Raw genomic sequence first — 27058 nt, forward strand, 5'->3', positions numbered from 1 at the left:
AAAGATCTAGCCTTGAAAAAAACTGGTTATTCACTCCTCTAGTCCAAGTAAAAGGGCCCCCAACCATAGGCAGATCCTTTAACTCTAGATCTTCTATAACTTCTGAGAACCTTCTCATGTTTGAATTCAAGCTTCCTCCTCTGCTGTGCTCTTCCGGACTTAGAATAGCATTAAAATCCCTTACAACACACCACGGCCCATTCCAAAGCGCCCCTTAATGGCCCCCCAACTCCTCCCAAAAACTCTCCCTCTTCTTCCTCAGTGTTGGGCCATAAACCCCTATAAACGTCCATGTAAAACCATCCTCGCAGCTCTTAAAAGTGCATGAAATAGAGAACAAACCTTTTTGAAGATCAACCAACTCCAACACCCTGTTATCCCAAAACACCACTATACTTCCAGTTGCGCCCCTTGAATCTACAGCTCCCCCCATTCAACGAATCTACCCACTCCTAAACTACGAACAATGCCCCATTGACATTTCCTAAATCTTGGTTTCCTGTAGGCAAACCAGATCCACCCTATTTTTCTTTATCAAAGCTTTGATCACCTTCCTCTTGTCGCAATTATTGGCCCCTCTTACATTCCAAGTAAGCAAACAGAGCTTCATTTAGTGCTGCTCGTACTCCTCCCCCCCTTCTCCTCTTCCTCCAAGATAGTTCACTGTCCATTCCAACTTTCTCAATTCTCTTTCAAATTTTGACGACTCCAATTTTCTCCTTTTTCTACTATTCAACTTTCCTTTTTGAAGTTTTCTCTCTTTCATTCTTTTAAGAAAAAACAAGATTTCCCCTTCGAAGCCCTCCGTCGGCATTCCTAGATAGCAGCTAAACTTAGCTAAGCTATTAGAATGTCAACACAGTTCCCCTTCCTCGACCCTCTCCTCCTCATCCTCTTGGGAGACCCTTTCCGAAACCCCCTCTGACACCTCCTCGATAGTCCCAGACTCCTTCTCCGCCAAATCCGAGACCTCGGCCTCCCTCCCATCCGCTAATATCATCCTTAACGGGCGCATAACAGCTCCCCCTACAGCTTCTGAACCTCTGCTCCGATCGGAAACCCTAGCAATGGCAACACCTTCCCCGTCCCACCCAGAAGGAGTAGAAGAAAGAGAGATTTCCCACTTCCCCAAAGAAAACAAAGAATGAGGGATTTGATCGGAATACCTAGAAGCCTCCTCCAACAATGCTTCGTCAGTGATTTTTGAGAGATTAACGGCCGGAGGGAGCGACCTTAGCTGGGAACCAAACAAATCCCCCTCTTGCTCTCCACCGACGTAGAGACTCCCATCAGAAGCCCTAACCCTTTTTAAGTTCTCCAAATTGGGTTGTCCCATCATGGGCCAGCCCATCTCCTCTAGATCTTTAAAGACTTTAAGCACTTGGCCCTCCACAGCGGGCCCTCTCGTCCACCCCGATTCTCTTTGACGGCCCAATAGAAGATTTTTCCTAGGCTCGAAGCAAGAGCTTCTCCCCCAAACTGAATGCTGGCCTCCTTTTGTCCCATCAGCCTCTGTTACTATTTCCGACACAGTACCAGAGGACTGAGCTTTCTTTCTGTAACCTTCTTCACTAACTTTGCACGGCTCAACCACTTTTGCAGGTTTCCCATGCGTTTGTTCCTTCACCATTTTGAATCCAACGCGTGAATTCCTTCTCCGTCATCCCTAACTTCCCGCTCCTTACCCTTCTCATTCTTGATCACCGGAACCACTTCCAACAGCCCTGGTTTCACCTTCCACCATAACTGGAAAGCATAACAAACAGACCCTACTGCTACTTGCAAGGAGCTCGGCCACTCTAAATGTTCAGATCTCACTAATAATCTGGCCCATTGTAGTTCCTTAAAGTTAGTAGTGTTTTCATCCACTGTGACAAACCTCCCGCAACAGTCCCCGATTTTTCTAAAAGCTTCCTGACTCTTAAAATGCAACGGCAAGCCCACAATTCTCACCCAAACACTCTTGGCTCTCTCGCCATTTTGAGAACATCCCACCTTTGGGTCCCACCTATCCAAGTGCAGGATCGATTCCTTGAACCATCTGTGTCCTCTTAAAAGCACCTTATCTGCCTCTTCTTTATTCTCTAGTTCAATTAGCAAGAGAGGGCCCCCTAGCCTCGTAAAATTCACCCCTCCTTTAATATTCCACAAGGATCTCCCCCAACTTTCAAGAGCGGACATATTTGGATCCGACACTGGAGACTGTCCCCATCTTCCAACCAGGCATTGGTCCATTAACTTCCTTTTGCTTGGGATATCTTTCTCCCCCAATTGTAACCACATTGCTTCCCCTAACTTTTTTACTCTTGTTTTCGCCACATCAACATAGGATTTTTTGGCTTTCCCCTCAATTTCCCCATCTGTATTCCCTGTCCCATAGAAAGCAGTAGTTCCCCTAGGCTCATCCCGAGACAAAACTCCAAGGAAGCGAAGCTTTTCAGCCAACAAGACCCATCCTCCCAAAACACCTTTTCCTTCTGGAAACACTAAACAATATCTCTTTGATTCTGGGTCAACCACAGAGCACAATAAGAACCTACCTGCCTCATTTGCACGACTTTCCAGCTTAAACCTTCTTCCTCCATCCTCCCACCTTTTAACAAGACCCTGCACAATATCACCCCTGCAGCAAGCCTCCACCCCTTCCAACAAGCAGCACAAACTGAGATTTCCAAACCTGACCCACGAAGTAAAGCCTTTGCTCCTTTCCACAATGATTCCCTTACGTCTCTCCCCATACACCTCCACAGAAATTTCAAAGGACTTTGAGTCCACTGCAAACCAGCATCTGCCTCCTCTTTTAGCAGGTATCTCCATTTTTGATCTTCATCAATACAGTATTCTTAGCATAGACATTTGAAGAATCAAAGCATCCTCAGAAGTTTCCTTACAACATCCTCATATTATCCGTGGGTCAAAAATACATCAGAAACTGGTTTGGAACAAGGAGTTAAGCAAGGTTGGTCATAGATCACTAGATGAACCTTATAGGCAACCAAGGAACTCTCTAGGACCCACAAAGGTTCCCCACTATAGAATTATCTAGAAATGTCTATATAAATGCTATGTATAAGATGTCTCTGGAATTTTCTAGATTTCTCTACACACTTTCCTTATCTTCCATACTAGTGTAGATATGTGTGGATGTCTTTGGGCCTTTCTAGTATTCTATCACCTCTTCACTAGTGTAGGTGACTTTAGATGGTTCCAAAAGCTTCTTGCTCCTCTATATAAGCTCAAGGGAGGGTCATTTTGAGCAAGTTGTGACATTGAGCTGACTAGCAGGACTAAATTTAAAGGAAGGTTCTATGTTCAAGATGAGAACTGAGAAAAACAACATTGACCTCCCATTCCACTGTGGAAACTTCCATAGCTACCACCCTGCACTCTCAGTTGCCACCTTAACATAATGTAGAAACTAATCTTAGTTTCCATTTGTGGCATCCACTTTCTCTTAGATGAAATGATGAGCTGTGTGAGAAGAGCAAGTTCAGTTTGTAGTGCCCCGATATCTGTTTGGTTGTTTTATTGGATATGCTTTTAGTGTATGTACTTGGTTTGTGTTTGGTTATAGGTCTTTTAAGTTATGGAGCATATGGTTATGCTTGTTAGGTTGTGAATCCAAGTGCATTCTAGTGGAGAAATGTTTTGTTTGGTTGCACCTATAACTCTATACCAGTGAAAATATTTCATTTTGTGCATAACTTTTAGCTTCTTTAATTTACAATTTGGTATTAGGGTGCTGCTTCTTTTCTGCAATCTAGTATGGTATTACTGTTTTTGACACATGAATGATAATTTTTAGCGGCTGTGCTTAATATGCAGACCAGTTGTTGGTCACAGAAAAGCGCCAACTGACCCAAGTAAACCAGCCAGCTTTGTTGGGCATCTGTTCATAGACAAAATCAGATTTCAAAGGCAGCCTGAATATATGGTGACTCACCTCCCTATAATTTGTTCTTTCTTCCTCTAAATTATGGTTCATTCTAGTAATCTGTCTTGAAAATGTAACCTGTATTTATATCTTTTTTAAATATGTTGTTTGAAGAGAAATGCAGTTTCGACGTCACATTATTCTCAGCCCAATACAATTGAATTTGATTTGGCTACAGAATGGCGTGTGCTGCAAGAAAAATCTGTTCTATGGTGGAAGGCATTGTATGAGGTATTTCCCGAATCTATTGTTTTTCATTGCCTCCGCTTCCTTTTCTTTCTATGCAAGAAGTCCTTTCTCCTATGTATTGAAGGTTTAGTTTTTTTGTTGGCTCCATCTTTCTAGCAACATTCGAAGGAGATACAAGACCTCAAGTGCCAGCTGAAGCACATCTTCTGAGCATTTACAGTTTTCTGGGTTTTCTGGTAAGATTGCAACTAAAATATCAAAAAGCCTTTCTTGGTTTTCTTTAGAGCCCATTTCTGAGTGTGATTCAGGACAGGGGCTAGAAGTGCTTTTCTTATAAAAATTAGGTATTTTTCCAAATTTTAAAATCACTTTTAAAAGTTTTGAGCAGAATTTGAGGTGATTCTTGGACTTACACATGGATTAATTTCCAAAAATCACTTATTTTTTCATGTAGAACTTTATAAAAATCAATATCAAACTCCAAAATACAGATTCTTCATAAAATTGCTCCTGATTAAAAGGTTATCAAAGTTAAAAACCCCTTCACCCATTATTACTCCCAGTGGGGTCCTTATTATGATATTGATTCTCCATTGCTTTGCTTGTACCCAAAATCTGCCCCATAAAGATGACATATCCTTCATATGTTGCAGGAAAATTGTGTTTTTGTTGATATATAGGAAGGGTATATGAAGTGTACCCATTTTGGATGCTATACAGGGTTCAATCTATGCTGAGACTAGTGTGTATAGATAGTATAAACTCGGAGAAGGAAATTCAATTTTGGTGTAAATTCTTGCCTTTTGGGGCTTAGGCAGATAGAATTATTAGTATGAGGAGCTGGTTTGTATGAATCGTACAAATTGTCAGAGTGAAATCCAATGACATCAGATGGCAATAGTGGTTGAAGGGGAGTAAAGATTGAAGTACATGTTAGAAGTTAGTGGTGTCCTACATTTTGCTCTATTTGATCCCCCAGAAGTGCTTTTGTGTATGGAAAATGGATATGGTGTTCTTTTTTATATGATGCTATTCATCTAATGATATCTTTCTGCTCTAATGGAGCTTTTAAAAGAGGACGAAAAAAGGACGAGTCTTGTACAAATTGCATCTAAGAAGTCCTATGGTTTGTGACGGTGATGCTTTTAATCTTCTTTACAACATTTGAATGCAATAAATTCAATAAATGATTCTTAATATTTTATAAGTCAAGGTAGAACGAACGTGAAAGTGTTATTCATTAGCTAACCTGTGCTTTTGCTTCACTCATTGGGGATTCTTAGGGCATGTTTGGGAATTGTTTTTGAAATCAGTAATTGTAGAACAAATCGTCTTCTGTCTTCAAAGCTTTTTTGAAATAATCTTCCTGCTTCAAAATGTCTTGGAATCATCACAATCTTCAAAGTTTTAAGATTCAAATCAACAAAAAATACAATCAAAGGTCTGATCACTGAGGCCTCTAATCAATGTTAATTAGGCCAAATATCAAGTCCAAGTTAAGCAACTCCCAAAAAAAAAATCCCCTGCAAATCATTCTCATTCCTACGAATTATAAAATTGCGAAATTGCCCATGTTTTTCCACAAAAATGAAGTTTGTGTAGACAGGATAGGGGTGATAACCATGCAATAAGCCTGTATATAACTCATAAGATCATGATTTTATGTTCATCCATCTAGCCGGAGCTAGGGTTAGATCAACATCTTCTTGGGCCTTTTCGCAATAGTTTCCGCATAATTCAATAATGTATTAATATTGATGAGCAGATGTTTTGCTTACCTACATCACACTAGTCAAATTTTCTGTGCAATAACATTAAAAGAAGGTAAGATAACCGTAAACAGCAGAAGAGGGAGAAAGCAGCCTTAGATGGGGACTTTGGTCATTGTTTCTCACACAATCTTCAAGGGTTTCAGAGTACAGAAATGAGAAGCTTGAAAGGAACTTGTTACAAACTAGACCTACTCCTTGGAGGATTTATTGATGAGGGACTTGTGGATGTGTGGGATCACTCCTCCACCAGCTATGGTTCCTTTGATGAGGGTATCAAGTTCCTCATCTCCCCGAATAGCAAGCTGCAAATGCCTGGGTGTTATACGTTTTACCTTCAGATCCTTGCTAGCATTCCCAGCCAGTTCCAATACTTCTGCTGTCAGGTACTCCAATATGGCTGCTGTATAAACAGCAGCTGTTGCTCCAACCCTTCCATTTGCAGAAACCCTTGTCTTCAGTAGACGGTGGACCCGACCAACTGGGAACTGTATAGAATTCTTATTATCAGAAAGATACAAGATGCAGTTCATTGGAAAGAAAAACCAAGTTTCTTTTGTTAAAGTGCACAACAGAATCAGAAGAACAGATGTCCGCCGATGTTATTTGGATGAGGTATTGCTCTAACAATCCTCTACCTATTATTGGAGAAACACATAATGCACGATTATTTCTTTAGGAAACAACTCCCACAGGGAAAAGAAGGAAAAATAATCCAAAACAGAATAAATTTCCCCTCTTCATACAATATTAATACCAGAGCAGACAAACTATACCCTGTTTATGTAGCTTGCTGCCAGAATAAAGATCTATTAATTGCCTCCACTGAAAAATACAGAACCTACATGGGTTATGGCTAGTGCCCATAAGGAATTCCTTAATCACATCAAGTTTTCAAATATGATCTGCTTGGAAGTCCATTACCCACTTCTGAAGTAGAATTCCATTCCACTACTTTTCAATCATATATTAGTGGGAACTACTGTTCTATTCCAATAACAAGGCTTTAATTTTAGTCTTAATAAGCTTGCAATGGAGGTGGTGAAAACAATACGAGGAAAAGGTGAAAAAAGAAGGTTAAGAAAATCCGGGTGGTTTCAGGAAAAAACATATCCAAAATGGATTTCCTTTTAGACTTTACAGCCTCCTGTTAACAACCCCTACCCCAAGTTTCATACATAAGAACTGCTAGAGAAACACATTTCGAATTCTTTTTTTTTTTGATAAGTAAACACAAATATATTAGCAAAGGCAAACGCCGCAAAGCATACAGGGAGTATACGAGACGACGAGGCCTCACAACAAAGGAACAAAAAAACAACAAAAAACCCACCAACCCTCAACTGGAGGCTATCCATTCCAGGAAACCTATAAGGGAACGGGACTCCGCACTGCCCACCCCCACATATTACAGACAAAAGAATACTTAAATTTCTGTATAGCTAACTCCCCCCCCCCCCCCCCTAAATGCTAATCTATTCCTTTCCTTCCACACCGTCCAAAAAATAAACGGCGGTATGGATCTCCAGATTCTCTTCCTCTTTTTGCCCACAAAAGAACCCTTCCAGTTGATAATCACCTCCTTTACAGTTTCTGGAAAGACCCACTGGACTCCAACTAGACTAAGAACCATCCCCCACAACACACTAGCCACTGTACAATGGATAAGAAGATGATTTACATTTTCCTTATCACTGCCACATAGATAACACCGGTTAGGAATTTGCCATCCTCTCTTTTGAAGCCTATCAATAGTAAGGACCCTCCCCCAAGTAGCTTCCCACGCGAAAAACGCTAACTTGGAAGGCACATTCTCCACCCAAATGCCCTTTTTGGGGAACAAAGATGTACTATGGCTGGTCAACAGCCCATACCCTTGACATCAAACTTCCCATTTTTTCCCCCCTTCCATAAGGCCAAGTCCTCCTCCAAGTTAACTCTTTGATTCCTTAGGATTTGCAACAATTCATCAACCAAGGCCAGCTCCCAATCATTGAAGCTTCTAAAAAACCTTAGGTTCCAGCCTCCTTGGCCAGCATTCTGGTCCCATAATTCCCCCACAGTGGCACTTTTTTGAGCAGCCACATTGAAGAGTTGAGGGAATCTCTGGGCCAGCTCCACATCCCCGCACCAAGTGTCCTTCCAAAACCTGATTTTGGTGCCTTTTCCCACCTTAAGAGTCATATTGTTCCAGCACCAATCTGCTTCTTTCATAATCTCCTTCCAAAGCCCAACACCAAACGTCCCATTTGCTTTTTTAGTTCTCCACCCAAACTCCTCTTGCCCGTATTTTGCCACAAGGACACATTTCCACATTTCCTCCTTGGCACGAGCAAATCTCCCCTAATGTTTATAGCATAATCCTATAGAACCCCACCTTAAGGTGCTTCATGTTTCCTAATTATGTTATTCTTATAACTGGGTCTAGCAGCTGGTTTTATTATTTGAAACTTTTCTTATCAAATCCAGACTCAAAAACCAAGTCACTAGTGTAACTATTTCCCCCAAATGAGGCAATGGACTTGTTTTAGGACAACAACCAACCACACCAACATTTGCTCCTCTCCCCCATCCCATATGCCAACTTAAAAAATAATAAATAAATAAATCTCCATTCTTAAAGCAAAATATTGGTGAAGCCATTTTATTTCAACATCACAGACCATTAATCACAAATTTTGCATGTGGTCTGCCCAAAGCCGTTCTGTTAAAAACAAGCATTTATTTACCAAGGAAAGATCAATATATGCTTCGACAAATCAAGTAATACATCCCCCTTTTCTAATAAGAAAAATAGAATTCATTAAATAAAAAGGAAAAACAAAAGCCAATAAGGGGCCAAAACTCTCATTGGCTTTTAGTCTAATAACCAAGCGTTCCTAAACAACAAAACTAGAAATTGAAGGCACTAGTCTTTTAGTCTGACAACCAAAGGCTCCATTTCAAAGGTCTGACTAGTTTGTTCCTTCCAGAAATACCAAACAGCTTCAACGGCATTATTTTGAACTCCTTCTATCCTCTTCTGACAAACTACCATGTCAACCAGAGCATCCCTCAAAGGAAAAGCCACCACCTATGAAACTCCCAAAAAAAAGAGAGAGGAGATATTCAACCACCTCTCAATGGAGAAGTGTACTCACCTTGCATGCTTCAACACTAGTTCACCAGGCACCTACCCATCTAAATCAGCTCATCAATGATGAGAACCTTTCCCCTGACAAGTACACAAGCAAAATACCACCTTGACAACCACCACAAAAAAAAGATAAAAAAAAAAAAAAGGAAAAAAGTACCATTTGAAAGCATTTAACTGGAGAAGCATTTTCTAGACACTTCTCAGCTAAGAGTTTCCCTCTTGTGCTCCCTCACACTGCAACTGTTGAAGCAAGCAAGCAATGAAACACACTTACCATCTCAATCTCTCCCATGGAAACTCCTAAAAACACAAGAATTCCAATGATTGCAAGCACCCCCAAGCTCCAGTATTCTACCACATAAAACTCACTAATGCAAAAAGACCCAAATACCAATCCTTGAGAACCCCACACATCATGCCAAAATTTGATGCCCTACCCACTCCCCATCAATCTACTAGTGAAATCATGAAAATAAATATAAAAATAAAAATTCACCCTCTCTAGATGGCTTGCCAAAGCTTGCCACCCATTGGTCACCTATTTCAATCTCACACCTTTACATCCGTTTTTTTAACAGTGAATCTTTAAAAGTTGTTAGCTAGCAAATTTCTATATCAAGAATAACCAAATTTCTAATGCTCAAACCATGATTGCCCAAACCAAAACAAAGAGTTACAAGGTGAGCTGGTTCCATCACCCCTACGATCCTCAAAGAAATGAGTGGAAATGCAATTTGCCTGTATACCATGCCCCCCACATTATTCCCTTAAACTCTGGCACTCCAAGCCTTCTTTACAGTGGGAGAAATGAAAACAATGAGGCACAAAGCAAGCTGGTTACATCACTTCTAGAGCGTCAAAAGAAATGCGTAGAGATGCAATTTGCTCATATATTCAAACTTTAGACACCATGCTATCTACAGTATTTGCTTAAACTCTAGCACATTAAGCCTTCTTTTTCATGAAATTGTTCAACTAATTCCGTATCACTTTTTTTCCCCCCTTTTTTTTTGATAATTTTCATAATATTATATAATTTTTGAACTTTTAACCTTATGTTGCTAATCGTTCAATATCAAGCCAAGACGTTGAGACCGATAAGCAAAATCCAAAGATGCTTATGCGAAGGGTGACCAAGTTGGTATCACAAGGCAACATGACACACCCAAGGGCATCACCAAGGCATGCAAAGGTAGCACAAGAACACAATGCCTTTGTGTAAATGGACTAGTATGCCATGGGTGAAATGCCACAACAAACCATGATTAGACATGGGGTTGCATCAATGTGGGAGCATGGGCAAGCCTTGAAACGAGTTGACACCATGGGCACAATGCCATGGACCACAACACGAAGAAACAATGGGCACAATGCCATGATGAAGGCAAGATTATTATGGTGTGAAGCATAAGTTTGGGGGGCACAAGGCAATGACTAAGGGATACCTAGTGACACAAGGATACTCAATCACACTAGTCATAACAAGTGGGTTAAGAAAAGCATGGGGTTGGGCTAAAGTGCTGTAGGCAAGGTTCACACAGGAGGTAGGCTTGGATTGTTACAGCCATGGGGTATTATAGCATGGTCCAAGACCATTGGTTGTTGGCACAATGTATGTGACACGTGGAGGCATGTTAGTGTGACACCTTGGCATTGGGAAAGCCCAAGCAAGGGGGCTGCTGGCACATCATGGCCTTGACGCCTAGCTGAAATGGGGTTTGTTGCAAGATGTGTGGCTGATTAGATGCATGCCTTGACGGATCAAAATGTGGGCTACAAGACAGGCTTGCAACAAGCAACACACGGGGGTCAGGACATGGGCAAATGCATGGGACAAGTGCCAAACATTGTGAGGAAGTGTCTAACATTGTGAGAAGTTGGTTGAAATTTCCATGAGATGTCGGTTGACAATTGCACCTGACCTAAGGGAGTTGCATGGTCAAAAGGAACGTGGCCAATAAAAGTGGGTTATTAAGAGAAGCTTACAGAACATGTGGCATGAACCAAGCATCTCTTTGATACACCTTGACAGGTGGCATGCAAGGATACACGAGGCAACAAGTGGCATAATCCAAAGGAAGGCAGTACGAATAAGCCAAAAAGTGGCATGTGTAGATGGCTTGAAGACAACTACAAGAACTACTATAAGTGGCATGTAAAGGCACAAGAGGCAACAGGTGGCATGATTCAAAGGAAGGCTGTAGAAATGGGCCAAAAAGTAGCAAAGCAGAAGGCTTGAAGACACTGCTAGAACATCAGGTATCAACAAAGAGCTTGGAACCAACTGTTGGTACTCATGGCAATATCAGAGGCATAACCACCTAAACATGGGTGAAGAAAATGAGGCTGATTCTCCTAAACGTGGGAGCAGCCCACTCAGCATACAATGCTTGTAAGTGAGTAGATGTATGAGCTGATTGTGGCTTAGTGGGTGTGTAATGGTGTAACTTTCCTAGGATGCATTTGTATAAATGTGATGACAGGTTTGGATGCAGAGAGTGTTGCCCAAGCCTAGGCCTGCTTCTTGTAATCATTTGAGTGTGAAACACTACAAAAGTGAGGTTTTTCCATGTTTTCCCTTTAACATTGACTTTGTGTTGGCTTACATTACCTTTCCATCTTTTGGGTTGATTAAAGGGAATGGGATCTTGACTAAGCTGGCTTTGATGGGGACCAACCATCCGAAATCACACAAAAAATTGGAGGAAACTTTAGGAGTGTGACATTTCCCTCTTATGGTGCATTAGTATACATCTTTTAATCCTTATAAAAAAATGATTCAACAATTTATCACCAGAAGCCTCCTTATTTTACCTTCACTACTCCACCTTAAATTAGAGAAGCTTCTGTACCTAAAAAGGTCCTTAGAGGGTAGGTTTGCCAATTGGAAAATAAGATTACAAAAGAATTTTCATGATCAAACTGGTGGAGTATTTCTTAGCATGCATCGATCAGAAGCCCACCAGCAGAGGGAGTAAAGATGTGTTAGTCTAGAAGACTTCAAATAAGGGTATCATCTCAATGAAATTCTCCTAGAGCAACTATCCTCTAGGCTAAGAAAGAACAAACAGAGGTCCATAGTTTACAACTCTTACTCTTTGACCAAAGCTAGCATATGATGCAGCAAAAATTCCTAATCACAAAGCTCTGCTTTGCCTCTGAGAAACTGCAAGTGTCTATCTGTTGCAACATTCTAAATTTCTTCTCTGCTGATTTTGGGCAAACGAACAGGGAACATAACTATCACTCCACGCATTAAACACCCAACCAGAATTAAACAAGGTCCGTCACAGGATACTAATACATAGTTTAGCTTTAAACTTGGCACGTCTTTGAGAAAAGATACAGAAAAGAAACAAATTAAAATTTAAAACCTTGGATGCTTTCATAGTATTCAAAATTCAAGTTATAATATTTTACTTAATTCCCAGCAACCAAACAGACAATTGAAAATAATAATAATAATAATAAAGGACATAGCCCTTAGACAAATTAATGCATTATCATTAGGTTCGGCACAGTTAGTTGATAAAATATACGAAAGAAAATAAACCTGTGAGTGAAAACTTGAATCCAGATTTTTCATCATCTAAGACCCAACAAAGCCAAAACCATCGGTACCGAACCTAATCTAGCCATTTCACTCGTTTGAGGAACAACTCTCACTTTTTCGGAAACCAAATCCACACTTACAACCAAGTTACTAAGCAAGAAAGCAGAAAATTTAGAGAAAAGAAGAAAGAGAGAACCTGAAGACCAGCACGAGAAGAGCGAGAGATGGGTTTCTTCTTGTCCTTGTCCTTGTTACCATTTAGGGTTGAGGATTTCCCCATTATCAAACCCTTCGCACCTTTTCCTGACATTTTCCCGAGAAAATTAGGGTTTCCTCAAGTCGAAGCAAAGGCGGAACGAAGTCGGTAGAGCGAGAACGAAGATGCCAAAGACCAGACGAAGAAAATTTGAGATATTCGAAGGGCTCGGGCCCGACCACGAGAAGGAGTTTATAGCGCCACCTGACAGATTTACCCCTCTTCTTTCTATAAATTACTCTGGTTGACTTTATTCTTCAATTCTTTTATTATTATTATTTTTTCCTATAAATTATTTTTTTATATAATTAATATTTTTTTTTTCTTTTTTTCAGTTTTTTAAATGAAACTTAAAATAAGTAAAATAAATTTAAAATAACACCTAATAAATTAGAGTGGATATAAAGCCAAAGACGGAGAGATGATCAAAACTGAGAGTTTACTTTATGAAAGTGAGACAAAAAGTACACTTAGAAAAATGCTTTCATCAGAAGCCTATTTTATAAAGATATTTTTGAAAAATCATCGATCAAACACCTTTTTAAAAATTAATATAAATAATTTTAAATTTTTTTAAGTCCTATTTTTTTTAAATTAAAAACATTTTTTAAAATCACTATCAAATTTCCGAACAAACCCGAATTTCCTTTCCAAAAAAAAAAAAGATTATATGACATCCACACCACACAAGGTATATTAAAATAAGCAAATTCAAAATTCTCATTACCCTCTAAAATCAGTCAAGGAAATGGGAGATCTCCGCAGTCTGCAGTCTTTTATTACCAAACCCAAATTAGATAAAAGAGCCCAAATGCACTTAGAGGCCTGAATAACATCTTGGAGATTGTATAATGCCTGTACAGAGAGGCATCCCAAAGGATGGCTGCCCAAAATCAATGAAAACCAACAAAATCCAACATTCATAATACCCAGCATTTCCAACCAGCCAAACAAACTCTTCTGCACATTAACATTGTCCTCTCAAGTTCTACACTTTTCTACCCTAAGAAGGGGGTATAAGGAAAAAACAGTCTAATAAAGAAAGTCTCCTAAGGGAAAAAACCAGTTCACTTTTATTTCCACAAGACAATGTCCAGAAGTCGCATAAAACCTGCCTACAACCCAGCTAATGAAGGAGAGAGTAAGCAAGCTCAATGCTCCATGGTGTCTCAAACCAAGTTAGCCATCTAAGGCCTTCTCCTTGTTTCCAGTTTTCCCGTCTTTGCCAACATGAAATCCCTCAACCTTGCGGGTAACCTCATCGACCACAACCTTGACCTTCCCAGACACAAAGCTGTCTGGTTCTTCAAGATTCTGAGGGCCTGTCTGCCAAATTCTAATGGTTCCATCTTCGGATCCTGACGCATAAGATTCACCCCCGGGCGAGAAACGCACACAGTGTACAGGGCCATGGTGACCCTTGTTGCATCCTGCATCAATATATAAATGAATGATAACAGTTAGATGGAACCTTACAGATTTGAAGTAGATCAAGACATTCTAATTGCAAGTAAGCTCTATTATTTTTGACTAATTCCTTATGTCATAAAATTGCAAACTAAAAATACTTTTTCTTTGAACCAACCCTGCTTGATGTCAGGAATATCAGCAACAAGCATCATACCGAGCTCCCAAATTAATTGGGAAAGGATCAAATGCTTCTCACTGATCAAGATTTGAGAAACAGATAAACAAAAGGCATTTTTTAGAAAATTGTGTTCTACTAGGACTTTAAGACCAAAAAGCATTTTTACACTTTAATTATTGTATTAAAAATGGTTCAGATGTGGAACATTAGATCTATGTTCCTGAATTGGAATGAAAATATAGAAGTATTGCTAATCTTTTTAGTAAAAGCACTAAGAATGATGATGATTTCAAAAATATGAACAGCCATTTCAGAGATAAGTTGGTTTTGGCATAAGGCAAATACAATACTGAATAATAATAGACCTTCAGTTAATTTTCTCTAATTCCTACCAGTTCACAGAAACCTACCAATCTCTTCCCCGGTATTGAAATCAAACATATGAATCCACATATCTTCTCCTCCAGCAATGAACTTATTGCCAAACTTTGGTTCCAATGAAGCCGATTCCATGTTGCAGGGCATGTTGTAGCTTTTCACTAATCCATAACTAACATTATGAATAACAAAAAACTGTTATCTTCCATGCCTGGAAAAATTAATGAGTGGCAAAACAATCTAATTTGAAACATACTGATTTGCATCCCAAAACTTAACAGTAGTCCCATCTGCAGTTGTTATGTAGCGGCCATCCTGACTCACTTCAGCGCTGGTTACAGGTGACTTGGTCTCAAGTGTGTGAACAATTTTGCCAGTTCTCACATCCCATAACCTGTGCAGTCACCAGTGACACAATGAAACTGAAACGGTGCCATAGAAGATGGAATTTATACAAGGAAAAAGCTTCATGCATTTGCAATTAACAGCAAATATAATATTGTTACCTTAAATCCAAAATACAGCAACAATATATATTACAACCAATATCAAACTAATGACATTAATTTTGCAACCATAGCATGTTGCATCAAAAGGGAAACAAGTGAAACAACATGATTTACTATTCAATGACTACAAATCCAACTAGCAATTGCATAAGTACTGTATTGAAGATCAATAATCAAGTATGATAATAGGCAAGTTTAGAGGAAAACCCACAGGTACCAACATTATTGGGGCAATTTTATTACATATATAAAAAGGGTAAGATTGCGAGATGTACAGCTAAGGTTTCTAAACCTGCTAAAGTTATAATTTACAATCTGTTATTTCTTTGCAACATGCATTCATTTCACCAACTCCATCAGGACAGGTTTGGTGAAAATCAATGATCCAAAGAATTGATTTGACAAAAGATTGCATCCTTCAGTTGCAGGGCATGTAAAACTGCAGCTTCAAAAGAACAATGCTTGGGATATTTTCTCAGGCATATGTTTGTCATGCATTTTAGCAAAAAGGCATTGAATAAAAGTAATAAAAGAGTATCTTGTTTCTTGATAGAACTAGCGTCTTCAATATTTCATTCTACAGCCAACCAAAGGTAGTCTGGAGATTGAAAAATGAGTCACAATAAGAAGAATTGAAAAAGAGCAACAGAAGGGCCATAAGAAAAGGCAAACACATATCAGGTGGTATGAGAACTGCCCAACGATACAGTCCAAAGAAGGACTCCAGGAGAAACACAATGCCAAGCAATAAGCAAATTTCCTAAACAATGCTCGACTTTGATGCTTTTTAAGCCACCCCCTGCTTTTCATGCTTTACCATTTATGTTCTAGGAAAAAAAATGACAACTCATTAACATACTCCATCAGTTTTTTTTGGATAGACGACAAACTCCATTGGTTTTATCGAATTTTAAAGGACATTTTTTTTTTAAGCATCCTATGTTATTTGAATCCAAGGGTTCAATTTCAACATGCACCAAACTATTTATCACATGAGCAATATTTCGCCTCATAAAAAATAAAAACAAGTCAACTTAATGATAGATTGATATATCTTTCAGTAGTTATGGATACCTCACACCCCCGTTATCAGTACAGGAACTCAAAATTGTCTGGTCGCTATGAAGCCAGGCAACTGTTCTGATTGAACCAGGTGAATTTTCAACCTCTCTAGGAGGTGCATCAGGGCGATTCAGATCAAATATACGAAGTACCTTTTCAACTCCACCAGTGAGTAGGAAGTGTGTATCCTGCACAAGGAAGAACTAATTAAGCACAAAAGGCCTACAACAAATATTGAAAATGAAAGAAGAAATAAGCACCTATGCGTACAGTATTTACTATGTCCTAATCATGTTTCTGTTTTATATTTTGATTTTTGTAAAAAACTCAGCATTAGATAATCAACCATTCATTACACAGCATTGATAATAATTAAAAAAAAAAAGAAGAGAATTATTTACAAAAATCCATAACAGTGAAAGATACTGTGATATAAGAAGGAAAAGGACATAGAAATCAACCACCTGATCTTTTTCCTGTAAGAAAAAAATTTAATTAATAGTGAGGAAAAATTTTTTAATGGGAAAAATAAGCCTCCTAAGAAAGATTAAAGAAAACAAAAAGACAATTTTCTAAAGCCATTAACATGAGGAGACAAAGGATGAAATAAAGGAGGCAGAAAGGGTACTCAGAAAAGAAAAGAAAACTTAAATCTGAGGAGAGGCCAAGGATATGCCTTGTGAGGGCAACTAAGATGACCGCATCTCCAGGAGGCTACATTTGCGGAGGATCAGGATTACCATCTAAAGGTGCTAAATTGTACTTACCAAATCAAACGTGCAAAATAAAGCTCATGCAGTCATGCTGATTTCTCCTCTAGTGGCCCTCTTAATAAGATCCATATTTGGGTCCCCTTCCTTTGAAATAACATGCCATGCATATAAAAGGCACACATTTTGAGGATGCAAAACATTCCCCTCTTGATCAATACTCTTTTATATCACAAAAGAGTATGAAATAAAAACCACCCCAATAAATTAAATATTATACCAGATAGAGAAATACAAGAGGAGAATAATTTAAATCTACCTCTGAGAAGGCACATGCCCGAACAATGTGCTTGTGTTCAAAAGAGTGCAATTCGTCCCCAGTCAATGCATCCCACAATTTCCTGCAAAACACATCACCAGCATGATACAACTCATATTGAGACAAATGAGATTTTATTTGCCAATCTATAATGTTGAAAATTGCTATCATGCAATCCCAAAAAAGGACATAATTTATATATAATTAAAAAGAAAGAAAAAGAAAAAAGACATCTTATGAATTATATAATTTAGAGAGTTAAGCCTGCTGTATCAATGAAATAATGATGTGTAAATGTGAAACCTGAACCTTTTACACAGAAAAAAAGAATAAAAAAGGTAAAAGCTAAGAACCCAACAAAAACTACAGGCTGCACCTTACCTTTTAACGGTGAACTCACCACATAAACCAAAACAAGAAAAAGGAAAAGGGAGGGATGTTTATTTTGGTAAAAATGCAGTATATTAATGCAATAAGCATATTTGTCAGCAATTGTAGGAGAGAAGCAGTATGTGATACATATCTACAGTCAATCATTTTGCATATCTATCATGATGTTGTACATATTATCATACAAACACTAACAACAATGTTGGGTGGCATAAATAAATCTTAGCAAAGAAAATTTGAGGTGACATAGAGAACAAAATACACAGTAATTTTTGAAGGAAATTAAATTGCATTAGTGCAATCATTTAAAATTTTGACATCAAACAGACTTCTAAAAGAAAAACAAAAAAACAAATAAATAATCTTGACAACATACGCAGTAAAATCTGCAGAGCCAGATGCAGCACGTAAAGCATTAGTATCTAGGCTGCAACTCCAAACAGCACCTTTATGTCCTTCAAAGGTTCCAATCCAATCCCCAGTCTCCCCATTCCTCAGCATTGGAGTAGAATCTGAGATATAAAGAAATTGCTGTAAATACTACATCAAATTTTGTCCATGTTACAACAATTCTGAGATATTCGTGTGAAGAATAACTTAGAAAGTGATTTGAGAAAGTTAAATAGACAAGAAGGATGCTCTGATCCATTACTTTTTTGGACACAAATGTCAGTTATGTCATAGTTTTAAAAGGCACGCTTCCCCAAAATACAACCACTCCCTAGTTATAGTGTCTTGCCTGCCAAGACATGCGCCCTGTTGAAGAGGAAGGTCTCGTCTACTTTACTTTTCCTTTTTAAACACTTTCATTCTTGAAATTTCTAATTGCATATTAAAATTTATATATTTTCGTTACTTTTCTTGTTGAATACCTTTTTTAAATCTTTGGAATATTCAATTTTTTATTGATTGGATTAGATTTTTTATAATATTTTATAAAATTGATATGCATCCTACGTGAGATTTCACTTCATTCAAGCACACGCCTTGTGTTATGTCTTGCACCTGAGCTGTAGGAGACTTTTGTGCCTTAGGTGTGCCTTGCACATTTTAAAACTATGTTGTTATGTGTCCAACCCACACCCAAGACTGTTCATCTGCCCTTAACACATTTTGAATTGTACATGCAACACAGAATCTAAAGCACATTTAAAATTAGGAACCACTTAATACAAGAATTGAATTAAATCACTTTACCTAATTATGTGGTTGAAAGTGATCTACATACTTGCCAAGTGAAAAGGCAGAAAAAAGCTTACATGGATGATGTGAATGATGCAAGCACCGGCAAAGTAATGTCTAAAGGCTACTTATGAATATTGAATACATTTTTACAAAAATGGCGTAGATCAATTTTCTTCGATCCAATTTTTCCTTTTACACACAAATAATCTCTTCTTGTTTTAAGGAGAAAATCAAGGATAGATGAGAAAACAAGATCTCCACATATGTGGCAAAGTTAAATGGTAAAGGGAAACAGGTGAAGCGTGGCAGTGTTACTCTTTTCTTTAAACATATGCAGGTAAAGAAACATGATTTATCACATTTATTCAACTTCTATACTGTAATGGCAACTTGTTCATAATTTATAGCTAAATTTTCATCTTTCTTTTCCACACAGAGGGGAGTTCTGCTATTTTTGTTGCTATCTAAATAATGGATGAACTTATTCAGTTAAGGAACATCTAATAAAAGTAGCAGCAACAGATATGAAAATCTGGCTGTCTCAACAAATTCTTCCCTTTCCTAATTATTGTTCTTATGTCCTTCACAATCATTAAAAATGTCAATTTCTTCACAAAATGTTATTACACTGTTGCACAAGATGTATTGTATTACAAATTACAATGGTAGTCACATTGCATCCATATAAGCAAGTTGAAAATCATTTGGAAAAAGCTCTATAACTGTGTGAAGTATAGCTTGCACCATGGGCACCACTCATTTTTAACTAACCTTACAACTGGTTCATATGAAAAAAGAAACTTAATGGGAATACAACTCAAAAGAATCATAAATGAAAGAGCATGAGAGGCCACTAGATATGCCAAACAAATCTCAAAAGTGTGGTTAACACATGGAAGCCATTAAGGAAACTGTCGTTGGATAGTGCTATAGGTTATTGCAGTTGAAATTCACACAGAGATTTTTACATCTGTTTGTCATTTGCTTTAAACGAACATCTACACCAAACAACTAATTAATTCTGTTGAATACTTAATTTTAAACAAACACTTTGTTGTTTACCTTTTACATACATTTAAGTCAATAAACTAGTTAAATTCCAAGCATCTCATACCTGAAAACTTTATTAGTGCCTATAGCATTCAGTACTACTAGACTAGTAGTCAGTTGAACTCATAGTATATCAGGAAGAAAATCATATACAATGGAAATTATTTATTCAAGTCGAAGAGAGAGAAAATAAGTGTAAGTAGCAAGTGTTATCCATCTAAAGAGATTAACATTGTATCTAACTTACTTTCCGAAATTGTTAATATTGATAGTAAATTTCATAAGCACCTGTCCTGAGCATTGTGATTTCTAGCAGTTATCCCCAAATAGTTATTCTCACTACCTAAATTGGCTCGAAATTTTGGTTTCTAATATCGTCAGGGCTTTCAACTACAAATTACTTTATTTGTGAAATTTTTATCTCTATTCCCTCCAACCTCTAGCTATCAATTTTAAGCAATAAAAAAGCAACAAGAAGAACAGTTCTACTCATATACATCTTTTATCACACATATCTTGAATTTCTTTAAAATGTGGTGATGGCCAGATACAACTATACAGTTACTGACACTTACCACTCTAGAAATCAGAAAATTACATATATTAAGTATGCATCTATTATAGAGAAATTTGACATTTATTTACCATTTTCTTCCTACAAATATTATACATAAGAAAACAGAAAAGGATAAGAAAGGATTTGAATTTAAAAGATCAGCACCAAAAATGAGCAATTCTGATTACATCAATGAAATTTAATAACTTCTTGTTTGTGTAAGCATGGTCATCACTTCCACTAACAAGATTATAAAACAAAGACAGCGGAAAATTTATTAGTTAACTGTACAACAGAAAGCTATCATAGCATGTGGCAGAAAAGAGGAGATGAACATATTAGCACACATAAATCTCCAAAGATACTGTCAGGTAAATTCCACAAAAGCAAGATATTTTTTACCAAGTATAATATTGTCAAGACATTTTATTTTACCACATACACATTCACAATCAACTCTAGTTTCTCCACTTCAAATATTAGTTTTAGTATTATTTTCTTTGGATCTTGTGGTCTGGGTCCCCATGGAGAGTCCAAAAGGTTGGGCCATGGAAGGTTCCCCAATTATCAAAACAAAAACATATTTCCCCATAAATTACATCATCAAACAAAACTTTATATCTACCTCTTTTTATTTGTGCTTCTCCAATATAATACAAATATACATCCACACTTAAACAACATAAGCACAAGTTCCTAAAAATGATAACCACCAAAAAATTATTTCACCATACTTTTTTTTTTAGTTCATTTATTATGATGTGATATATCATTTTCAACTTGTATCATGCTTAATGCCTTCTCTTTCACACAGAATAATCCCAAACCCAGACAAGATACATTTACTTTCTCAAAGTTTTATTCAAACATTTGTATTCCCACGCAAGCATGGGTCTCACTAACTACCAAGATTTAATCATTTGTCGAACATTTCTATGTTCATTTCCAATTTAAATAGTGGTCACTCCCGCGCAAAGCATCGACCTCTTGCTAACGTTCCAAATATAACTATTCCAATTAAAACATTGGTTACTCCCGTGCAAAGCATTGATCTCTCACTAAAGTTCAAGATATAATTATTCCAATTCAAATATTGATCACTCATGAACAGAGCATTGATCTCTCACTAAGTTTCCATATATTTTTGATAGGTAACACTAAGTTTCCATATATAATTGTACTACCTTTAAATACTTCAAGAATAAATCAATCATCAAAAATCAAACACATCAATAGCAATATTACCATCACAAAATTATTATGATATGAAAACCAAATAAAAACTAATATGAACCCTTCCAAATTCACAATTATAGAAAAATGATAGCATTACCCTTGCTGGAACTGATCAGGAAGAATCCATCTGGAGTGACAGGACTATAAAACAAGTTGACAATGGGTCGTGAATGTCCATGCAATACAAGATGACTCCCTAGTTTTGAAGACCCTAATTTTGAACACCCCACTTTCTTACTATCCATTCGAAAACCGGTTCAAGAACCCAAAAGACCCTACAATAAACAAGATTTCTACAAATTTTGGTTTGATTCAAGAAATAGAATTAACCCTAGAAACAAGAGGTTGTACAATTCAAAATCAAAATACAAAAGAAAATTCATTCGATTCAAGCAAGCAATGACTCTTCACATCAAAAGTTGTAATCGACAGAAAAAAAAAAAGAAAAAAAAAAAAAAAAAAAAAAAGATTTTTGGTTAGAGAGAAATTGTGGTAATGGACATGGTTGCAAACCCTGACTGGTTTTGTAATAGATATCTGAAAGCATTGGAAAATAGAAAAGAAAAGAAGTTTTGGACTATGTAAGGGGTAGGTACAGAAGAAAGAATCTGCCATTGTCTGGTTTTGCAGTGAATTCTGTGGGTTTCTTTTAAGGGTTTTGAGAGACAGCCTGTGGTTTCAGTGATTTGTAAATACAGCTGTTCTTTTGCCCCTCATGCGCTCTTGGAATAATGCCTTGTTGGCAAGTGATCCAGAGAAAGTTTGCAGAAAAACCCTTGGTGGAAGATTTGTTTTGGACAAATAAATGAGTTAATACTGAACCTCCTAATAAAACGAGGCCTCTCTTTTAACATACTGTTTTTTTTTCATTCTGAAACTAAAAATACAATAATTGCAGAAAATGTATCCAGTTGGCACCTTTGAAAATTTTCTTGAACATATTACTATTTTTTGTATTACCCAAACTTTACACAACTTAAAATAACATGGCACCACACATATACACTGTTTCTATTTTTAAAGGACGGGTATTTTTCTCAAATTCATGTTTTGCTATCAAATGAAGCTAGCAAATCTCCAAACTTTCAATTTTTTTTCCTACCACAACTCTTTACCTTTATATTTTTTCCTCATTATGGTGATTAATTATGATGCATGACTCACGATATGCATTCAAAGATGAAATCTGCCAGTGAAATACCAAATAAAATCTATATCTATAAATACCTAAGGCAAAGTGGGCCTCCTACTTTTCTTCTAGCAAGTTATGGAAAGTTATTAACTCCTCAACCCTTCATACCCTAACAACTCAAATAATTTGTGTTAAATTATTTATCCATGATAAACCTCACTCCGGGCTCAAATGACAATGTTAGCTATTCACTCACACAGCAGACATCATAGCACATCAGGGTTTGAACATTAAATAATATAGACAAAGAAAATATTATCAGAAAGTAGAAGTGACTCCCTCTATGATGAACAATAAAAAATAAATAGGATGGGTATTTATTAAAAAAGAAGCAATTAATAGTATAATGACATCACATTCCCAGCAATTCTGATCAGAATTGAATATTAAAATATTAAATAGTGTTGAAAGAAAATAGAAAATGGAATTTTCTCACCTAGGCCAGCAATATGACCCAAATAATGACAACCTTAGCCATTCAATGCAATAATTTCAAATGGATTCAGAGAACAATTAATACATTTAAAATTATCCACTCAATGAAATAATTTCAATTGGATTCAGAAAGCAAAAAATATATTTAAAATTAGTCTATTTGGCTCTTCTATTTGAGAACAGTTTTCTGTCCATGGAAAATAGAAAATCAGAAAATAATTCAAAACTTCTTCATGTATTCTTAAATCATAACAGAAACAGGGAAAGCTACAAAACATTATTTAAGTAGAGCATTTGTTTAAAAATAATAATAATAATAAAGTGCTTTCAAAGAACACTAAAATAGTGCTCTTTTCACCAATGTAATAAGAGGCCAACTCCAAACAATAGATATCAAATATAATCAAAAAGTGCTTTCAAAGAGCACTAAAATAGTGTCCTCTTGACCAATGTAATAAGAGGCCAACTCCTAGCAATATATATCTTACATTCAAAATGATTTTTTATTTTTTTTTGGATAGGTATCCTACATTCAAAATGATTATATACATAATATTAATGAGGAAGCTGAAATTCACAATCATCTCTTTGAAGAAAGCATAAATGCTAAAAGCATTTAGCAAAGATTAATTGCAACCAACTGTAATAGTAAATGTACATATATCCAAGAATTACTTTTTCTTTGATTTTTAAGTTGGAACCAAGTCATGGCAATAAATTCTTCATCTGTGAAACAGCTAGAGAGGCTATATCAGCAATCACAAAAGAGAGGTTGAGAGAGCCATGTAGCAAACTTGGTGCATGATCATCCTTTGGTTTGTGAAGATTGTTGGATATATGAAATTTCCTTTCCTTCTTATTTTTCTCCCGTTTTATTTTCCCTTTCTCTTTCATTTTTAAGTAATTGACCGACAAGAATGTAATACAACTCACTCTTGGATCAATCCAAAAAACCAATAAAAGGTAATGACAATTTCAAAAAAATAAAATAAATTATTTACATATAAAATGATAAGACTAATTGATACGAGTAATTAAAAATGATCATATTGAATCTCAAAATCAAAAGATTCATTTCAGGTTAAAAAAAACCAACTAAAACCATCTACTTGAGCAGGTTGGTATGTCAGATCGAATTATAATGACAAGGATGAAGAAGTTCATTAGTACAAGTGTAAAGAGAATTGAAAATGAAGAATGTAACAGAACAGAGTTCAGTTTGGTTCAAAATAAACAGGTGACGGCTACAGTACAAGGAAAGTAAGTGCCCTTGGAGGCCTGATTCAAGTGGTAAAGGGTTGGGGTGGATTGTGAGAGGTTCCAAGTTCAAATCACAATGAGGATAAAGAAAAAAGAAAAAAAAAAAACAATTACCTACCAAAAAAAGTACAAGGAAAGTCCATAACACAGGAGATGCACATGGAAAAGAGGAATGGTGAACCAACAAGGCAATGGACTCAGACAAAACTGCCTCAACCACATGCACAATGTCCAACTCCAAGTTCAGCAAAAGGCTGACAATCTCAACTACCATGAAGTCCAATGCAAGTCTCTCGATTCTCAAAAAGGAAAAACAGAAAAAGAAAAAAAAATAGAAGAGGAAAAAAGGAATCACTCATTATGACTATTCAGATATTCGGTCTTCACATGTCACATGTATTGCATGGTCTCTCCCTATCTTTCCATATAAAATTATCCGACATATACATAACAAAAAATAACACAATTATCACAATTATCCATTAAAAAGCCCACAACATCATAAAATATAATAGCTTCTGCGTTTCAATCATGTAATACAACCGTGTTAAATATTACTTTTAGTCACTACCATGGGAAAAAGATTTATACAAATGAAACAAATCATACCCTAACTAAATTCATAAGCTCAATTTTCTATGCAAATATTTGTCACTCTTGCATGTTTAATCCCAACAAGAAAACTCAATCATCACAATGAAAATGATAAACTATAATAACTGCCAACTCTAATTGTATACCCATGCAATATATTGCCTCAAATCATTGCCATTAGACTTCATCAATAAAACTAAATCACACCTCATGAACACTCATATATTCAATTTTCAATGTGCATGCACCGCATGGCACTTCGCTAGCCTTGCATATGTAACTATCTTATATCTAAATGCATCAAAGGTAGCTCAATCATCACAATGCACATTAAAGAACCCACAGAGCCATTAGTTTTAATAATCTACAAATTTTCAATCATAAAACCAGGCATAGTATCAATCCCATTGAAATAGATTACAAGAATAAAACTGATTAGAACTATAAAATTCAATGCAATTTCATAAATACAGAAAATTGATAAGATTACCCTTGCTGGCACTGATGAGGAAGAACCCATCAGGAGTGACAGGACTGTAAAACAAGTCAACGACGGGCCGGGAATGCCCGTGGCATACGAGGGGCACCGCCACTTTCTTCTTATCCATTGGAGCACAAATTCAACAACCCAGAAAAAAACCCTAAAGGTGAACAAGATTTCTACAAAACCCGGTTTGATTCATTAACTCAAAAAACAAACCCTAGAAACAGCACAGATAGAACAATTCACAATCAAAACGCACAGCAATTGTTCAATATATGCAAAATTATGATAAAGAAAAAGTTTTTTCTCCGGTTTTTTTTTTTTTTTTTTATACAGAGGAATGGAAGTAATGGAAATGGGTGTGAACCCCTAATAGGCAGTTTGGTCTGTAATGGAAAATAGAAAATATTGGAAAATAAAAAAAGAAAAAAATAAAAAGGAAAAAAAATTGAACTATGCAAAGGGCTAGTCGCAGAGGAGATCGAGGGCATTCGCCTGGTTTTATAGTGTGAATTTACGGGGGATTTTCTGCCTTTTTTGCTTTTGGGGTTTTGCAAGAACCCCCTCTATTTTTACTGATTTGTAGATGGACCTGCATTTTTCTTGTTTCTTACATTCTGTTAAAAAAAGTTTGCACTGAAATCCTCGAGGATAGAAAGATACGAAGAAGATAATAGTTCTTCATTTTATAAAAAGTTACATGTCATGGTAATAGCCCGTTTGCCACTGCTTATACAGTGAAAGTGTTTTTATTTCTTTTACAACACTTTTGTGAAATATATTTTTATGAGATAATAGTGAATTATTAAAATGATATTTATTTAAAAAAGAAAATATTATAATAAATTGAAAACTTTTATTACAAAAAATATAAATAAACATTTATATGGTTAAAAAAACTCAAAAAATTATTTTTATGAAAGGAAAATGAAAGAGCTATGGTGAGTGAAAAAGAAATGGAGAATAGCAAGAAATAGTATTTTAGGAATATATGAAAATTTTTGAAATGTTTTTTTAAATAAAAACATCTTTTAAGTGCTTCTCTAAAAAACACTTTAAGGGTTTTTCTAACTTTTCAAAAGTGTTTCAAACATTGTCGCCTAATTTTTACCTTAAAAACGTTTTTAAGTATTTTTAGAACTATAAACACTTTTGAAAAGTACTGACAAATGAACTCTAAGTGATTTTAGGGAGCATTTATGGCTTAAAGTGTTTTTGTGTTTGATAAAATTTAAGAAATATTTTTAAAAATCTGAAAAATCATTTATAGCGT

General features: G+C 36.5%; 3 protein-coding genes across 7 annotated transcripts in view; 1 reads left to right on the forward strand and 2 right to left on the reverse strand.

Annotated features, from left to right (window-relative positions):
- LOC104880252 (protein ANTI-SILENCING 1) overlaps positions 1 to 5197 on the forward strand; it is a 32447-nt gene extending 27250 nt beyond the window's left edge. Inside the window, exons 9-12 of one of the 4 annotated variants that reach the window (XM_010656423.3) lie at positions 3826 to 3934; positions 4049 to 4165; positions 4280 to 4359; positions 4777 to 5197. In XM_010656423.3, the coding sequence (XP_010654725.1) occupies positions 3826 to 3934; positions 4049 to 4165; positions 4280 to 4333 (280 nt within the window). In that variant the 3' untranslated portion in view covers positions 4334 to 4359; positions 4777 to 5197. Of the gene's footprint in view, positions 1 to 3825; positions 3935 to 4048; positions 4166 to 4279; positions 4360 to 4776 lie in introns of those variants that run through there. The other 3 variants (XM_010656424.3, XR_002030889.2, XR_002030888.2) reach the window with 3 other exon arrangements.
- Positions 5198 to 5848: 651 nt separating this feature from the next.
- LOC100265256 (probable histone H2A variant 3) lies at positions 5849 to 13074 on the reverse strand. The gene is made up of 2 exons (XM_002285230.3): positions 12778 to 13074; positions 5849 to 6380 (listed from the first exon to the last, which is right to left on the reverse strand). The coding sequence occupies exons 1-2, from the start codon at positions 12889 to 12891 to the stop codon at positions 6084 to 6086; spliced, it is 411 nt and encodes a 136-aa protein (XP_002285266.1). The 5' UTR covers positions 12892 to 13074; the 3' UTR covers positions 5849 to 6083.
- A 556-nt stretch (positions 13075 to 13630) lies between these two features.
- On the reverse strand, positions 13631 to 26296 carry LOC100260049 (uncharacterized). Of its 2 annotated transcripts, none has more exons than XM_002285236.5 (7): positions 25792 to 26296; positions 18170 to 18305; positions 17404 to 17485; positions 16387 to 16562; positions 15060 to 15197; positions 14836 to 14975; positions 13631 to 14267 (listed from the first exon to the last, which is right to left on the reverse strand). In XM_002285236.5, exons 1-7 carry the CDS (start codon positions 25907 to 25909, stop codon positions 14017 to 14019), a joined length of 1041 nt encoding a protein of 346 aa, XP_002285272.1. In that variant the 5' UTR covers positions 25910 to 26296; the 3' UTR covers positions 13631 to 14016. The 2 variants fall into 2 exon arrangements, with proteins under 2 accessions (XP_002285272.1, XP_010654727.1); XM_010656425.3 differs by lacking the exon at positions 25792 to 26296 and adding an exon at positions 21918 to 22144.
- Positions 26297 to 27058: the final 762 nt, after the last annotated feature.

The sequence above is a fragment of the Vitis vinifera genome, chromosome 9 (assembly GCF_030704535.1).
Source record: "Vitis vinifera cultivar Pinot Noir 40024 chromosome 9, ASM3070453v1".
NCBI lineage: Eukaryota > Viridiplantae > Streptophyta > Magnoliopsida > Vitales > Vitaceae > Vitis > Vitis vinifera.

Excerpts from the sequence above, each read along its gene's own strand:
- LOC100265256 (XM_002285230.3), bottom strand. The coding sequence starts at position 12,891 with ATGTCAGGAAAAGGTGCGAAGGGTTTGATAATGGGGAAATCCTCAACC. Across the intron at positions 6,381-12,777 it reads CTTCTCGTGCTGGTCTTCAG|TTCCCAGTTGGTCGGGTCCA; the intron begins GTTCTCTCTTTC and ends AATTCTATACAG.
- LOC100260049 (XM_010656425.3), bottom strand. The coding sequence starts at position 22,065 with ATGGATAGTAAGAAAGTGGGGTGTTCAAAATTAGGGTCTTCAAAACTA. Across the intron at positions 18,306-21,917 it reads CCTGATCAGTTCCAGCAAGG|ATTCTACTCCAATGCTGAGG; the intron begins GTAATGCTATCA and ends TTTATATCTCAG. Across the intron at positions 14,268-14,835 it reads CAATACCGGGGAAGAGATTG|GATGCAACAAGGGTCACCAT; the intron begins GTAGGTTTCTGT and ends ATATTGATGCAG.